The sequence below is a fragment of the Phoca vitulina genome, unplaced genomic scaffold (assembly GCF_004348235.1).
Source record: "Phoca vitulina isolate PV1807 unplaced genomic scaffold, GSC_HSeal_1.0 scaffold41, whole genome shotgun sequence".
NCBI lineage: Eukaryota > Metazoa > Chordata > Mammalia > Carnivora > Phocidae > Phoca > Phoca vitulina.
In genome coordinates, this window is record NW_022589744.1 from 11,668,590 (window position 1) to 11,685,226 (window position 16,637).

General features: G+C 48.5%; 2 protein-coding genes across 6 annotated transcripts in view; one reads left to right on the plus strand and one right to left on the minus strand.

Annotated features, from left to right (window-relative positions):
- Nucleotides 1-8,028: 8,028 nt before the first annotated feature.
- Nucleotides 8,029-11,455, minus strand: LOC116647990 (histone H3.3A). The gene is made up of 4 exons (XM_032429696.1): nucleotides 11,303-11,455; nucleotides 10,721-10,858; nucleotides 10,443-10,596; nucleotides 8,029-10,348 (listed from the first exon to the last, which is right to left on the minus strand). Exons 2-4 carry the CDS (start codon nucleotides 10,846-10,848, stop codon nucleotides 10,220-10,222), a joined length of 411 nt encoding a protein of 136 aa, XP_032285587.1. The 5' UTR covers nucleotides 10,849-10,858; nucleotides 11,303-11,455; the 3' UTR covers nucleotides 8,029-10,219.
- A 3,611-nt stretch (nucleotides 11,456-15,066) lies between these two features.
- UNK (unk zinc finger) overlaps nucleotides 15,067-16,637 on the plus strand; it is a 33,693-nt gene continuing 32,122 nt past the window's right edge. For 3 of the 5 annotated variants that reach the window (XM_032429460.1, XM_032429461.1, XM_032429465.1), the window contains exon 1: nucleotides 15,067-15,227. In XM_032429460.1, the coding sequence (XP_032285351.1) occupies nucleotides 15,124-15,227 (104 nt within the window). In that variant the 5' untranslated portion in view covers nucleotides 15,067-15,123. The other 2 variants (XM_032429463.1, XM_032429462.1) reach the window with 2 other exon arrangements.

Here is a 16,637-nt window from a genome sequence, read left to right on the forward strand (position 1 = left end):
CCAGCCTGCATCCTGAACCTTTAAGCTGGCCCCAACCCCCGCCTGGACACCTGTCCAGGGTTGCACCTATATGAAACTGTGGAGCAGAAATGCTGAAATGTAAGCAGCCTGTTTGGGACTAGGGTGGGGGCTTTGGGGAGTATTGTGGCCAGGGATAGAGCTTGGGGTCTGTCGGGGGTTTGCCCAAAATGCAACTCTGATACTCTTATATGGTGATGAGCAGCGAGTAATGTATAGAATTGTTGAATCATTATATCATATGCCTGAAACTCACATAACACTATGTTATTTACACTTCAGTTTTAAAAAATGCAGCTCTGAAAACTTCTAGAAATAAACATGGGGGTAAATCTTTGTGACCTTGGCTTAGGCAGTGGCTTTTTTTTTTTTTTTTAAAGATTTTATTTATTTATTTGACAGAGAGAGAGAGAGAGAGATCACAAATAGGCAGACAGGCAGGCAGAGGGAGAGGGAGAAGCAGGCTCCCTGCTGAGCACAGAGCCCAATGTGGGGCTCAATCCCAGGACCCTGGGATCATGACCTGAGCCGAAGGCAGATGCTTAACCATCTGAGCCACCCAGGTGTCCCAGGCAGTGGCTTTTTAGATACGACACCAAAAGCACAAGAGACAAAAGGAAAATAGATAAGTTGTACTTTCTCAAAATTAAATACTTTTGTGCCTCAGAGGACACCATCAAGAAAGTGAAAAGACAATCCACAGAATGGAAGAAAATATTTGCAAACCATATATTTAAGGGCCTTGTATCAAGAATACATAAAGAACTCTTACAACTCAAGAAAAGACAGATAGGGGCGCCTGGGTGGCTCAGATGGTTAAGCGTCTGCCTTCGGCTCAGGTCATGATCCCAGGGTCCTGGGATCGAGCCCCACATCGGGCTCCCTGCTCAGCGGGGAGTCTGCTTCTCCCTCTCCCTCTGCCTCTCCCCCTGCTCATGCTCTCTCTCTCTCTCTGTATCTCTCTGTCTCAAATGAATAAATAAAAAAATCTTTAAAAAAAAAAAAAAAAAAGAAAAGACAGATAATTTAAAATGGGCAAAAAACTTGAACAGACATTTTTCCCAAGAAGATATACAAATGGCCAATAAGCACGTGAGAAGGTGCTCAACATCACTGGTCATTAGGGAAATGCAAAGCAAACGCACAATGAGAGATACCACTTCATATCCAGTAGGATGGCTAAAATAAAAACACAGTAACAAGTGTTGGTGAGGATGTGGACACAGTAACAAGTGTTGGTGAGGATGTGGACACAGTAACAAGTGTTGGTGAGGATGTGGAGAAATCAGAACCCTCATGCATTGTGGTGGGAGTGTAAAACAGTTAAGCATCTCCACCAAATACTAACCATAGAGTTTCCATATAACCCAGCAATTTCACTCCTAAGTATATACGCAACAGAATTGAAAACATATGTCCACACAAAACTGGTACATTAATATTCACGGCAGCACTATCAGCATTAACCAAAAGGTGGTAATAACCTGGGGCACCTGGCTGGCTCAGCCAGTGGAGCATGCAACTCTTGATCTCAGGGTCATGAGTTCAAGGCCTCACGTTGGGTGTAGAGATTACTAAAAACAATAAATAAACTTAAAAAAAAAAAAAAAAAAGGTGGTAACAACCCAAAGAGATAAATGGATCAATCAAGAGAATGTGGCATGTCCATACAATGATTTTTACTCAGGCATAAAAAGAGTGAAGGCCGATCCATGGTACAACATTGTTGAGCCTTGAAAACATGGTAAACAAAGGAAGCTAGTCACAAAAGACCTCAAACTGTACAATTCTGTCTATACGAAATGTTCAGAGTAGGCGAGTATCTTCAGAGACAGAAAGGAGATTAGTGGTTGCTTAGGGCTGAGGGAAATGGAGATGGATAAAGGGTGATAGCTGAGGGTACTGAGTTCTCTTTGTGACGAGGAAAATGCTGTAAAATTGCCTGTGGTGATGGTTGTACATATCTGTGAATATACCAAAACCGCTGAATTTTATAATTTGAACGGGTGAATTGTATGGTATGTGTGGTATATCTCAAAACTATTTTTAAAAACTTTGGGAGGGGCACCTGGGTGGCTCAGTCAGTTAAGTGCCTGACTCTTGATTTTGGCTCAGGTCATGATCTCAGGGTTGTGGGATCGAGCCCTGAGTCAGGCTCTGCACTTCACAGGGAGTCTGCTTGAAATTCTCTCCCTCTCCCTCTGCCCCTCTCCTGCTCCCACATGCACTCTCTTTCTCTCTCTCTCACTCTCTCTCTCTAAAATAAACAAATCTTGGGGCGCCTGGGTGGCTCAATCAGTTAAGCGGCTGCCTTCGGCTCAGGTCGTGATCCCAGGGTCCTGGGATCGAGCCCCGCGTCGGGCTCCCTGCTCAGCAGAGAGCCTGCTTCTCCCTCTCCCTCTGTCTGCCGCTCTGCCTACTTGTGCTCTCTATCTTTGTTAAATAAATAAATAAAAATCTTATAAATAAATAAATAAATAAATAAATAAATAAAATAAATCTTGGGGTGCCTGGGTGGCTCAGTCATTAAGTGTCTGCCTTCTGCTCAGATCATGATCTCAGGGTCCTGGGATGGAGCCCCACATCGGGCTCCCTGCTCAGCGGGAAGCCTGCTTCTCCCTCTCCCGCTCCCCCTGCTTCTGTTTCCTCTCTCACTGTGTCTCTCTCTGTCAAATAAATAAAATCTTTAAAAAATAAAATAAAATAAAATAAAATAAAATAAACAAATCTTAAAAAAAAAAAACAGAAAATGATTCCAAATTTCATCTGATGACTCCTCAGTAAAGCGTTTTTTGGCATAGGCAAAACAAAACAAAACAATGAGTGGCCCTTGGGGCTGGTTAAAATGGGATTAAACTCACAAACCATGCCTTCCAATGGGCACCACTCTTGGAGAAGTGTGGCATGAAGCAACCCCTTCTCTGTGAATCCTTTACCTACCTGAGCTTTGATGTCTAACAGTCCTGAGCCCTTATCTCTGCCAAAATCTCTATCTGTGTGATCTGCGATCTGTGTGATTTCAGGCAGATGATGGGACCTCTCGGAGCCTCAGTCTCGAATCTGTAAAATGGGGCAAGTGATTCCTGTTATAAAAGAACTGAACGAGCTAATCTTCACATAGGGCCCAGCCCAGCACCTGGCACTTAGTGAGCACAGAATAAATGTTTGCTATTATTATCAGTCATCCATTAATTGAACAGATATCATTGGACTCTCCTGTGCAATTGGCCAGATAAAAGATAAAAGGCTCTCGTGGCTCTAGGTAAGAGGAAGACACAATCTGGCCCCCTCTGGCTATGTGCTCTGCTGGAGGAGGAAAGAGCTATCTGAGTAAGAAGAGAGAGGAGGAATCCTAATCCCTGCGAGGCCTATATCCTTTTTATTTCCATTGTTTCAGTTCGACTGAAAACACATCCATTTGCCCCATGTTCATCCTTTGTATTGTTTTGGTTGTTCTTGGAGAACCTGGCTTTGACCGAGGGGCAGTGCTCCTGTTTGCTCACTGATGAACTCTGAAACATTGATTTTATTTGGAAGATGTGTTTACTCTCAGTTTTTTTTTTTAAAGATTTTATTTATTTATTTTGACAGAGAGAGAGAGAGAGTAGAAGCAGGGGGAGGTGCAGAGGGAGAAGCAGACTCCCCAAAGAGCAGGGAGCCAGACGTGGGGCTCGATCCCAGGACCCTGGGATCACGACCTGAGCCGAAGGCAGACGCCCAACCAACTGAGCCACCCAGGCGCCCCTACTCTCAGTTTTTTAATCCCATCTAGCATGTTACATGAAATCTGTTCAGAAGGAAGTCTACCTCTGACTTTTGACCCTCCCTCCCATTTTCCTGGCCAGATGTGACAGAACTGGGGTGGGGGGGGAGGTGGCACCTTATGGGGACACCCATTAAGGGCTGGGAACCCTGCCGCACTCTGGCTCCTCTGTTGCAATCACAGCCTGGTTCCCTGAGGGGACTTGGGTCCATGTCTCCCACGCTAATATCTATAGACATTGTCTCTGAAAATGTTTGCTCTCCGCAGATGGCCCACCCTCTCGCTCATTCTGGGAGCTTCTTTGTGGTTGTTCCCCGATAGGGGAGGGTTGACCTATCTCCTGATTTGGACCCCCTTTGCCCTTCTGTAATATTAATATAACAGCTTCTGTAATATCGATGACACGAATAGCGAGCTTATAGTCAGCCCTGGTGCCAGGGCCGATACTCAGCCTGTCCTGCGGTACTGGTTGTTTACTACCAGGCTGTGCTCTGATTGGCCAGTGCCCTTGACTTCTGTTGTCAAATATTTTTAGTCATCATGCTGTGCACAGATTATTTCATTAAATCCTTGCAAGCCTATTAGGTAATAACTGTTTTTATTCCTGTTTTACAGATAGGGAAGCACAGATGGGTAAAGGAACTCATCCAAATGGGAGAGCTGGGCCTTGAACCTGAGCCTAGCTGCCCCTGAGCCTGTCCTCTCAGCCACCACCCTGTCCCCCGGAGCATCCTGACCAGCTGCAGCTTCTGCACACTAAGGTGTGAAGACATACAGTTCAGACTGAAATAAGGGATTGAGGAGGGGGGCACGGGCAGCTGCTCTCTCAGGCCATGGCAGCCCCGGTTTCTACAGGGAACACTCCCGATTCGGAAGCCAGGCCAGGAACCAAAGCTCTTGGGAATTGGGCTGATTCTTTGCCACCCATGCCAGGAGCAGATCCAGCCAGCTGTGCTGTGAGGCTGCCAGGGCCATCCGGGTCGGTCAGCAAACATGTCCGGAGCCTCTGCTGTGTGCCGGGCAGGACTCCAAAAGCAGGCAAGACTCAGGCCTTGCCTTCAGAGCATCAGGAGCTTCTTGCCCTCCTGCTAAGAGGGGCCAGCTTCAGGCCTTGTCTTTTTTTTTTTTTTTAATTTGACAGAGAGAGCACAAACTGGGGGAGCGGCAGGCAGAGGGAGAAGCAGACTCCCCGCTGAGCAGGGAGCCTGATGCGGGGCTCGATCCCAGGACCCTGAGGTCACGACCTGAGCCGAAGGTAGACACTTAACCGATTGACCACCCAGGAGTCCCCAGGCTTTGTCTTTATTTGGTGCCCCCACCATGTCCTTGAAGTTCCCGCCCTCTAGGCTGATGACCACTGTGCTGATGGTCAGGGAGAAATCCAGACTCACAAGATGCAGGGGACAGCTTAGGCCCACAACCATCTCTTCTTGCACCTTGCGCTGGGCACTGCAGCTGGTCCGGGCCTCCAGGCCATAGGCTGTGGGCATGAAGACTGAGACTGCCCAAAGGCACGGTGCCAGGGAGGGAGAGGGCTGCAGGCTGTAGCAAGACCCTCAGGCCCATGAGGCCTGGGCCTTGGACCCAAATCCATCCTGTCCCTCTGCTGATGCTCTTGGCTCAGTACCAGGCAGTGAGAAGCTTATGGGGAAAGGTCCTGAGGCCCAGCATGTCCAACAGAGAGGTTAGGAGGGGAGTGGGGCTAATGGAGCCCGGGTATCACCTCCATGGGGACGTGCACGGTCCCTCACAGACCCCTCAGCAAGAGGCCACCTAAAGCCCACTAAGCTTGCAGCCCACCAGCCTCCCTTCCCAGAGCCCTTCTTGTCAGTATTGCTGGTGTCGAGATGGGCTTCTCCTTTTCTGCCCACCCTCCATTCCACTGTGTGCATTCCAGAACTGCAGCTTTCTGAAAGAGAGCTGGCAGCTGCTGGAGCTAAGACCCCAGACCCTAGCACCCTTTCCAAGTCATGTGTGACCTTATAGCCCCTTCAGGGACCATAACCTCACCAAAGCCCCCTCCCCTTGTTTCCCTGGTAGAGGGGGTGACTGCAGAACACTTAGCTTCCTCCATGGGGAAGGGCGATGGTGGAGGAGGGTGTGGAGGAGGAGGGTCCTCTGCTCAGGGCAGAAGGCTAAAAATGCTGCTCCTGGGTGTGTGTGGCCAACGGTCCTGGCCCCTGGCACACACTGGGCATGATGCTCAGGCAAGGACACCAGAACAGGCACACCACATCACAGAGAAGTCCCATGATGCTGCTTGGAACAATGGTGGTGTCTGGGCGGGATCCCTCACTGTCAGGGGCTGCTGGGCAGTTAGCAGAGCCACGGAGAACAGGCACCCCCAGGAGGGAGGGAGGACATCAGGCTCTGGCCCCACCTCACAGCACAGCCCCCTATGTATAAACTCAAAGCTGTCCCAGCTGCACCCAGCTCGACCTACAGCCTTGCTCATTCCCCACACGTGCTGACAAAGGGGTCAGGGAGCCAAAAGGCCAGCCATCTGGCCCAAGAGGGCACTTTCAACCTTCTCCCTGGGGGTGGTGTAAGATTTGGGTTAGCAACCTGGCCAGGGGCTTGGCTCTTCCTTCCTTCCCCTAGCCTTGCCCTCAGGAAGGCAGCTGGAAGGTCAGCTGTTTGTGCTGAAGTTCCTGGCCAAAAGCCAGGCCCAGCTGGATGGACACCCCTGAGGAATGTCCACAGGGGCAGGTGGGACCACCATCGGGCTGAGGGAAGAAGAGACTGTGGGGCCCAGACAAGCCACAGCCAGCTCGGCTGTGTTCTTCTAGCAGTGCCTGGGTCAGGACTGAGGGACATGGGCTGTGATCGCCTCAGTGAGATGACTCTGAAGTGCTCCCAACATGAGGGATGAGGAGGTAGGGGTGGGGACCGGATGTGCAGGGTGGGGACTCAAAGCTCTTAGGCCCAGTGGACCACAGCCCCAGCAGGGAGACAACAGCTGCAGATGGGTGTGGTGCACACTGTGCACTTCGCCCTTCCCCGTGGCAGGCTAGGTTGGCCGTAGGCCTGAGGCTCTGATGTCTGGCCCTCAGCTGTTGCTCCCAAACACAGGCCAGCCCCATCCTGCAGTCACTGAAGGGCGAGCCTAAGTTTCCTGCCGACCCCATGGCAGACAGCTAGCTGGACTGTGTCTACCCTCTACTACCCTACCTGAAAGTGATCCAGAGGGGCCTGCTTTCCAACTGCTGCACAGACCCCGGCCCCAGTGCCCCCCAGGCCACAGGCAGTGCTTGCAAGGACCCAGGTCGGGGGAGCTCCAGGAAGACCGCTGTTGGGAGACAGCTGAGGAATGACTGGAAATGAGTGGGAAAGACTACATTTCCAGTCCAGCCAGTGGGCTCAGAGCTTGCTTCCCTACACTCGGAGACATCGCTCTGGCTGGCAGCAGAGGCCCCTAGGGGGCTGGGAGGCCTGGTAAGGGGCATGGGGTGGCCCTTGCTGGCCTCTCCCAGAACTGCTCTCCTTCCTTCGGGCGCTGCGATGGAGAGGAGTTAACTTTTTGTGCATGCGCCGATCGATCTCTGGAAGTAAGCCGGGTTTGAAGTGCTTGCCCCTCTAGTTTTCTTTACCACCTTGAATTTTGTAAATAGGATGTAACTTGTGTGTCGTCTAAATCATCTAGTCTACATGCTGACCAGCTTAGGGATGAAGCAGGGCTATTTTACGGACCCAGCAGCATGGGCCCACAGGTCCACAATTACAAAGTGTAACTGCCTAACAGGAGAGAGGGGGTGAAAGGGGAAACAGGACAAACAAGTGTGGAGGGAGAGCAATGGGGGTCACTCTCATGAAGGTGGACCTGGCTTGTGACCAGCAATTTCACAAACAACTTGGCCCTTCAGCTACCTTCTTAAGGGCACAGGCTAAGGGCTTCAGGACGAGGGCAATCAGTGGCTTGGTTCAGAAATCTTCTGGTAGCCAGACAGTCAGGACGCTGGCACTTCCAGCCCTCAACAAAACTGGTCTGGCTGAAACCAACTCCGCTGACAGTCAAGAAACGCACTATTAATACACAGGTTCAACAGGCATCACCTGGCACTGTCCTAAGCAAATCGTGACACGTATCACCTTCCAGAATAGGGGGTCTGCTGGTCATTACTGAGTGCACTCCCCCCACCCCCAGCGGGAGTCAGAAGGCAACTTTCCAGGTATTTCCCCACAGGAAATTTTATTTGTGAAAGCAATAGATGTTATCAATTCAAATGAAGACCATTAACAAGATGGAATAGTCTCAACTTCAAAAACTTTATTTTTGTCTCATCCATCAAGGGCACAGGATACCTTCATCAGCTCCAGCTTTTTTCTCCTTACAGAGTCTGTCCCATCATCTAAACCCAGGGTTATCCTGTGTGGGCAGCTTCCTAGAACCAAAAGATATTTTTGCCTTCTGGGTTAAGTATGCGCAAAGTCTGGAAGCACAAGCTGCACTATTTAAAGCAGCAGATTCCCAGCTGCCCAGTAAAATCCATAAACCTCTACATCAGTATGTAGAGAAGATGGGCTGGGGTAGAAGGTTCAAGTTTCACCCCACTTGGGTTATCACAACTAGTAAACTCAACAAACTGACATCACCATAGTGAAAGTCTACTTGTACTCACTGTGGAGGTACTCCACAGCACATTCCACCGTCCAGGATCACACCAATGTCCTTCAGAAGCACAATGCTGAGATCATCAGAACTGGGAAGTCACTGTTCCAGAGCTAGTTATGATGAACCTTCTAGAAAACCAGTTCGTTATAGATCAGACTCCACCTTTGATGCCTCATGAAGGCTCATTAAGTTGCCAAGAATCAAACCTATCCTAGCTTGCCTCTCTCCCTAAGTCCCTTGAATTTGAAACCAAACAATTTTTTTTTAAAAAAAGCTACGTTATTAGGGCACAACTATCTTTCTATAGCTACCAGCTTCAAATACCCAGAATGCTTGTCTGATGACCAGTGGCTCTTGTGCCCATGTCTTGCTGACATCTAGATCCTATGCATATAGCGAACCATCACTGGTCAAAACTAGCTTTATACTGAAAAAAAAGCAGCTTAGACCAACAAAGAGTTCTATACTTGTGGACTTGTGTTAAAATAACTTGTATAAAGAAATTCATTATTACTTTTGTGTATAAATGGTTCCTTTGTCTACCGAGCAAAACCAGGTATAAACTAAGCTCAAACTTCAGGATACAAAGAATCAAGATAATGTATCTATTTAAGCTCTGTATATTCAATGTAGGTTTTTGACACTTAGTTGAATAAACAAGTTTATTTGTGAATTTAGTCAACATACATAATTGACCTAAAGATTTCAATAGAAGGATAATTTTTAAAACCACTTGGAAGGCCATCTCTATAAAGTGATTTTCCCAGGACCATGTTATCAGATGTAACCTGACTGGACACCATCTTAACTGGCAGAGGTTCAAGAAGCTGGAGTTGTGTGCCCCTCCCCCACAGCAAGTTTACTCTAAGGGTTATTATAATACAAACTCCACAAGGAAAAGAACTTCGGTATTGTCTCCTCTTGGTAGAGAAAAACTCAACCTAGTTATGAGAACAACCACTACACAAAGAAAAGCTGCACTAACTAGTTTAAATATTATAACAGATGATGCTGGTGTGAATAACTTGTATTATAGTCTAGAGCCCTTATAAATAAAATCCCCCCATTAGTGTTTGCATTAATCAGCTAGAGGGTTAGTTAACATGTGGTAGAATGAGGACTTATGCAAGGTATAATTTGCAAAGCATTTTACTATTATGAAAACAAGTGCAGTCTAGTTAGGAGAAAACCAACTGGACTTTAAATTACACACACCTTAATGACAAGACTCCCCACCACATGTGAATGTAAAACATTTAATTTAAAAATGTTGACACTACAATATATAAAATAGCTATTATAAATGCACATAGTGTATTCTATAGCTGCCAGGTTTACTTTTTTTTTTTTTTTTTTTTTTTTTTAAGGAAACTGTAAGTTACACTGTGGTTAAGACTTTTATCTTCACCCTTGAAAAAGCCCACATTCTATCACAGTGATGTATGGTCAGACTTAACAGCCCCAATTGTTAAACACTTGGATCAAGTCATAACCAGTTTTATTGCAAAAGGACCCTGTACACATTTATCAATTCTAGTACCTTAATAGCTACCCAACAAGTCATTAACATACAGAAACATGCATCATGAGAAGCAAGAAATATCACCCATCCCTTCTGCATATTAGCAACTTGTCACTCCTGAGCCACAGTGCTCACATCACTGAGGTCTGTGAACAGTCACTTTTCGCATTCATCCTGAGTGAAAGATGGAATGACTTAAGTACAAATGCAACATATTATAAACAATTTCTTACAAAAAAAGTCACAAATTAAACCAAAGTATTTTACAGAATTTACTACAAAACACCATAAAAACTGCCTTCACTTAAGCTCTCTCTCCCCGTATCCGGCGAGCCAACTGGATGTCTTTGGGCATGATGGTGACTCTCTTAGCGTGGATGGCACACAGATTAGTATCTTCAAATAACCCCACCAGGTACGCTTCACTGGCCTCCTGTTGAGGACAAGAGCCACACTATTAAACTCCAGTCGAGGAGGAGAAGCCACGCACGAGCCCTCCGACCCTACTACAGCCGTGCTCGCCTTACCTGAAGCGCGCCAATGGCGGCGCTCTGAAACCTCAGATCGGTTTTGAAATCCTGGGCGATCTCCCTCACCAACCTCTGGAAAGGCAGCTTCCGGATCAGAAGCTCGGTGGATTTCTGGTAACGACGGATCTCCCGAAGCGCTACGGTCCCGGGCCTGCAGCGAGCAGGGCAGTGTAAGCGGACACCCGGGGACGGCCAGCGCCCGGCGCCAGCCCCAGGACGCGCTCCCACACGGGCCACGGGCCGCCCCGTCATTGTTTTCCTGCCGCCTCGCCTACCTGTAGCGATGAGGTTTTTTCACCCCACCGGTAGAAGGGGCGCTTTTCCGGGCGGCTTTAGTGGCCAGCTGTTTGCGGGGCGCTTTCCCACCCGTGGATTTACGGGCAGTCTGCTTGGTTCGAGCCATTTTCTTTTACCTAAGGAAGACATCCGTGACTCCCGGGCCGCGGCGCTCGCACCCCGGAGGGGCGACAGGCTCGGTGCCCCTGCCCTCCCGCCTCTTCGCGGCGGCAGATGGCCCGGGGCCGCCGCCTCCTCCCCCTCCCCTAATGACTCAGGCTGCGAGGAGCGGCAGCAGCCTCCCCCGGGAGGGGGGGCGCGGGGAGGAGTCACTTCCCCTCCTCGACGGGCGGAGGCCCCGCTTGCCCGGAACCCGGCGTCGGGACCTCTGAATCACCACCGGGAAGGAGGCGGAGACGCGGTTCCCGAACGAAGCCCCAAGGGAAAACCTCCCGGCCCCACACCCGACGCCAGCGGCCCGAGCAGCCCGCACCAGCCAGCACTCCGCTTCCAACGGCTGCGGCCCGCGGCAACAACGGCCGACGGGGTCTCGAACCACGAGCGAACCTGCCAACGCTTACCCAATGTCGAAGTCTTAGACCGCTTCTCCGACCGCCGCGCCGCTCCTGCTGCCCAATGAAGAGCCGCAGTCGCCGAGCAAAGAAAAGAAGACCGCCCAACGAACGACCAAACCGCTCTGTGCTCCAAACCCCCCCTTTGCCTCCGCTTTTATACCCACGCTTCACGCTGCGTCTCTGCGTCACAGAGGCCTAATTTGCATACACCAACGACTTTTTCTATTGGCGGGAGCTTTCGCCGACGCGCTGACATCCCCGACACAAAGGCCGTGCTTCGGCCTCGCTCCCGGATTGGTGGGCATCTAGGCTGCCGATTGGCTGTTAAAGTGGCCTGATGATTGGATGAATGCAAAGAGGAATGGACGAATCAGAGATTAGCACGAAGCAGCTCTTCTGATTGGATAAAATGAAGCTATGTTTGGATCCTTCCCTTGGTTCCAAAGCTCTACAATAGAAAGTCAATGCAAATGAATTGCATTGGTCTCTATCAGGACTTAAGGGTCAGGGTGGGTAGGAACCTGACCAAATTCTCATCTCGCTAATAAAATGCAGGAGGAGAGGTTACTTAAAGGAAATTCTTGTCAGTATTTTCCAATGTAAAATTAAATGTGTTCCCTTGACTATTTACTTTCACATTTTGATGGTTATGTACATAGTGTAAAAGAGAATTAGAATTCAGCAAATCATATTATACTACCAAGTATTTTATATATCACGCATATATATTTTAACCAAAAAGTAGTTCTTTTGTTTGGTGGTGTAGGTAGGGGTAAATAGTAGACACAAAAAAATATGTCAATATATGATTTTATAAGTACTGTTTTGTATGTTCTTAGGCTATCACAAAATACTTTGTGATTTCAATAGCTTAAAGAAGTAACCTACTGAGCAACATATTTTTGAATTATGTAATTCAACTGAATGAAATGATTACAGCCAAAATGGAAATAGTCCTAGGACAGCATTTGCATGTCCATAAAGAATAAACGAAAGAAAATTAAATATGTGCCCTTGTATTTAGTGGTATATTCTCGTAGGTACTACTTCTAAGAAACACGACAAATGTATAAAAACGGTAATCCCTACCTTTGCCCAAATAAATGTCTTTGAGGAATTGTAATTTTCAGTTCTCCTGCTGATACAGGTATATAAAATACCAAAGCAGGGTAAAGTTTAAGACCAGCCAAACAAAACTCAGAAAATTGAAATAGAGCTTCGTGCATTTTATTCCATAGTTCCTACTCTGGGTTTAGTGAATTTTTTTCCACTGAATATTTTAAATTATCAAAATAAAAAAAATAGCAAAACCATGTACATGTAATTTCAACTCAAATGTTTATTGTACATAAATACAAATACCTCAAAAATTTACTTGTGACATGGAAGGTCTGCTCTCAGTATTAATAGTGAGGGGGAAAATGAGCAATATGAAAAAGCTGCTATGGTAAAAATGTCTTTGACCCAATCTCTGATATCAAATTCCTCTCATTTCAGCCCTCTCAATCTTAACAGGCACAATTTGTATTTAATTATCACATACCTAAACTTTTATGTGATAATTTGGTCAACTTTAATTTCTGCCTTCTGCCCAAAGTTTACAGTACGGGAGAAATTTTTTCTTTTTCATTCATGCGATGCTGAGAAACCAAGATGGAGGCTCTTGCCCTGTCCTCAGAACTTGAGTAAGGCTAAGAATCAGGGCACTGGTTAGATCCCACACAAAAGGCTCTCAAATGTTCTGGGATGTAACCAGAAAAATACCCTGTTAACATTTTTGACTGCCCAAATGGCCTGGGGAAGAAATGGGTTCCTAAGTTAACAATGCCTTTGTGTTCCAAGGATTTTCTAAAAGATCCAGAATCCTGTCTGTCTCAAGCCTCCAGAGGACAGACACTCCAGTTTTGTTTTTCTTTTTGCAGTTTGGCTAATTACTAGAGGAGAACTAATTGCTCCAGCAGAAACTAGGTATAGATTTACATTCATCTACTTAAAGGACGATTAGTGGGAATAGTTCATCCTTCTTACTCGGCAGTCATGCGGGTTTTTCTTTTTCCTAAGTTGGCACAGGAGAGGAAAGGCAACACAGGAAATGGGAAAGAACTAAAAATGTTTATACAATCAAAACAATGTAGAATGTGATGCAGCATGTAGGCTCCCGTCCTAGTTCCTGTTCTGCCATGGGCTTGCTGAGGAACTGTGCAAGTTACTTCTCTGAGTTTCGGTTTCCTCTTTTGTAAGTTAAACAGTTTGGATAATATCATCTCCCAATTTTACCAGTACACACTCATCCTGAAGCTTATGGTGTACGCTTTCTTAAAGCCTAGTGCTATTGACTATATTTCTTCATTCAAATCACACTCAGGTATTTTGGGGATAACATATAAACCAATTACTTGGATTTAATAACAGGGTTAAACCAATACACTACAACTTTTATTTGTCCTTTTGGAATTTTTCATCTTCGCACGCCCCTAGTGGTTAAACAATTGATTTGGCCTGTTTAGGAAATACCAGTTTCTCAACTTTGTAGGCAGACAATTTGGCTTCTGATGTGAGGTTACTCGGAACTAAATAAAGTATGTGTCATTCTTGAACATTAACAATTTTCCATTCACCCCACCCTCCCTCACCCCTAAGGTTATTGGGAACGTTTTTCCTTAACGTGACAATCATTAGTTAACCTATCTAATAAAATATAAATGTCTTAAAAACAAGGGATTTAAATAGATTCATTATGGAAAACAAAGCTAAATGACAACTGTCAATAGATCTATAAAGAACTTTGTAAAGAGGGAATTGGCTTATTTGACAAAAGCCACAGAGTGAAGAACTTCGCCCTACTAGTGGGAAGTGGGGTCGGAAAACACAGAAAAGCTGAGGTCCGGAGAAGGAAACTGCACTGGATTTTAAATTGCACCCCCGACTCAACCCGAGGCTCTGCTTCTGGACAGTGTGTGACGCTTCTCAACACCCCTGCAACTCGTCGGTGTACCTGAGACTATTCTAGACGAAGATTAAATTCGTCCTTGGCCCCTAACGTACTGGAAACAAGTCGGTCAGGCCAGGTGTCGATTTGGGAAGGGACCCAAGTCGTGGAGTTCCAGGTTTCAGGGTTGGTAAAGGTTTACGGAGCGCCTCCGCAAAGACGCGGGAACAGAGTATTGGTCGTGTAGCTCAACTTTAGCAAAGATTTCTTAAGCTGACTTCCATAGGCAGACTTTCCTTCATGCCTCCCCAGTTGGCCTGGCCGCAGGAACGAAGAGGATGTTGGCGGACTGCAGGTGCCTGCAGCACAAAGGCCCAGAGCTAAGAACGGACAATACAGATTCTGAAGCACTCCTGGGGCCGGCATCAGCACTGAACCCAAGACCTACTAAGTCTGATGGCGAGATAATTACTACACTGTTGGTGGCGAAATTACACTTGGACTGTTTCACATAAGTCGTTAGGGCCTCTCTAGCTCTGGGGCCTCTCTACTCCAGAGGCTCCAGTTTCAAGGAAAGCTCCCCTAAGAAACTGGAAACGCACTAGTAAGAAGGAGGAACGCGGCGGGACTGCAATCCCCACAAGCCGTGGCGGGCCCTCAGCATCCGGGACATCGTCTGCAAGGATCCCTGGGTATTGTGGTCCATTCCTTTGGCAGCCACCCTCTGCCGACGGTAAAATTCCAGCCGAACGGAGGACCACAACTCCCAGCAACCCTTGCGGCCGTGCGGGGGGTCTTCACGTTCTCGTGGCGCGGCGCAGGCGCACTGGATCCTCGGCGCGGACCGCGCAGACTGAATAATAAAAGGGGAGCGGCGAAGAGGCAGGAAGACAGGACCATGTCGAAGGGCCCCGGGCCCGGCGGCTCCGCAGCTTCCTCGGCGCCCCCGGCCGCTACCGCTCAGGTGCTGCAGGCACAGCCCGAGAAACCGCAGCACTACACGTACGTAGAGCCCCCCCCGCCGCGCGCGCACGCCTGACGTCAGCGGCCAGCGTGAGTCACGCGCGCAGGGAGAGCGCGAGGCGGCCTCTCCCTCCCCCCCCTTCCTCCTCCGGCCCGGCCCAGACCGGTTCCAACCTGCTGGGGCCGGTCCCAACTGCCTCCATCTGCCACCAACCCCTGGTCGGGCTGTGGGGCGGGAAAGCCGGGCCCCGCCGCTGAGTGGGGAAGGCGGGAGTGCGGGGTTCGGAGAGCGCACATCTCAGGCCAGGCCTGTGAGGCCTAACTCTTCCTCAGACCGTAAAACCACAGTATCAGGCACTTGTGGGGCGATAAGGAGCCCAGCACAGAACCAGGATGGGTGCCTCGGGGGCCAGCCTTAGAGCCGCTGCGAATGACGGCGCGAGGTTCTGTCAGGCGCCCCGGGTTCCTTGCCCGGGAGGCCTTTTGTGTCCCTGAAGCCCGTATGTTGTCTGTGGAGGCCTCTCTTGCTTGGAACTCGCTGGGACAGCTGACCCAGCTTGAGTCGGGGACCCCGAGGGCGATGGGGTCCGAGTGTGTCTCCAGGCCCAAGCGAAGTACACTGGCAGAGGGAGCCCCGGCGCTCACACCGCAGGAATCCAGTAGCTGGAAAACCCCCTCCCTGCGAATCTGCGTGTGTCTGAGTGTAGGTCCTTGCCTCCTCCTCGTGTCCTTTCAAGCACGTTAAAGGACCGCCTAGTGCTAGGTGCCTCGGGAGGAGGAAAGCTGTAGAGGCGGGCCCTCCTGTTCAGCAAAATGTTGGATTCCATTTTCACACACACACCCCCGTGCTCTTTGAGCGCCTCCCCTCCGTTTGGGGCTCCCAGGTGCTGTGCGTGTTTAGAAGGACCCCCAAGGTGGACCTGAGGCTTGCAACCCTTAAGAGCCACCCAGTAATGCCGCCTGGTGAGCCGAGAGCAGGAAGCCTCTATTGGAGTAGAAGGAACTGAAACTAGACAGGAGGAGCTCCTGTTTGTCACTCACCGAAGTAAGCCCCGTTGGGAAACTGTTCGGGATTGGGGGACATGGGTTTTAGGAAGCTTATTGGTTTCTTTGTGAGATTCCCTGCTATTGGTTGAAATAAGTTGAAGCTTTTTCTTGGCTACAGTCTGACTCGTGTTAACTGTTACTTTTCTATTGTGGCCACTGCTTTGCGGGTCCTTTCTCACTGGAGTTCTTTCTGCCATCCTTCCATCGGTTTTGGTGAAATGATCTTACCTTAGAGGATACTGGTCAGTTGAATGGTGTGGTCAAGCAGCAGTATGGTTCTGATTTGAAAATCTGCATACTTCCCCATAATTGGAACTTCTTTATAATCTGGTTGCTCGGTTATTTTTCAGTAAAATACGTATAATACTTTGGGTAATGTTTCAGCAACCTCTGTATGTTGTG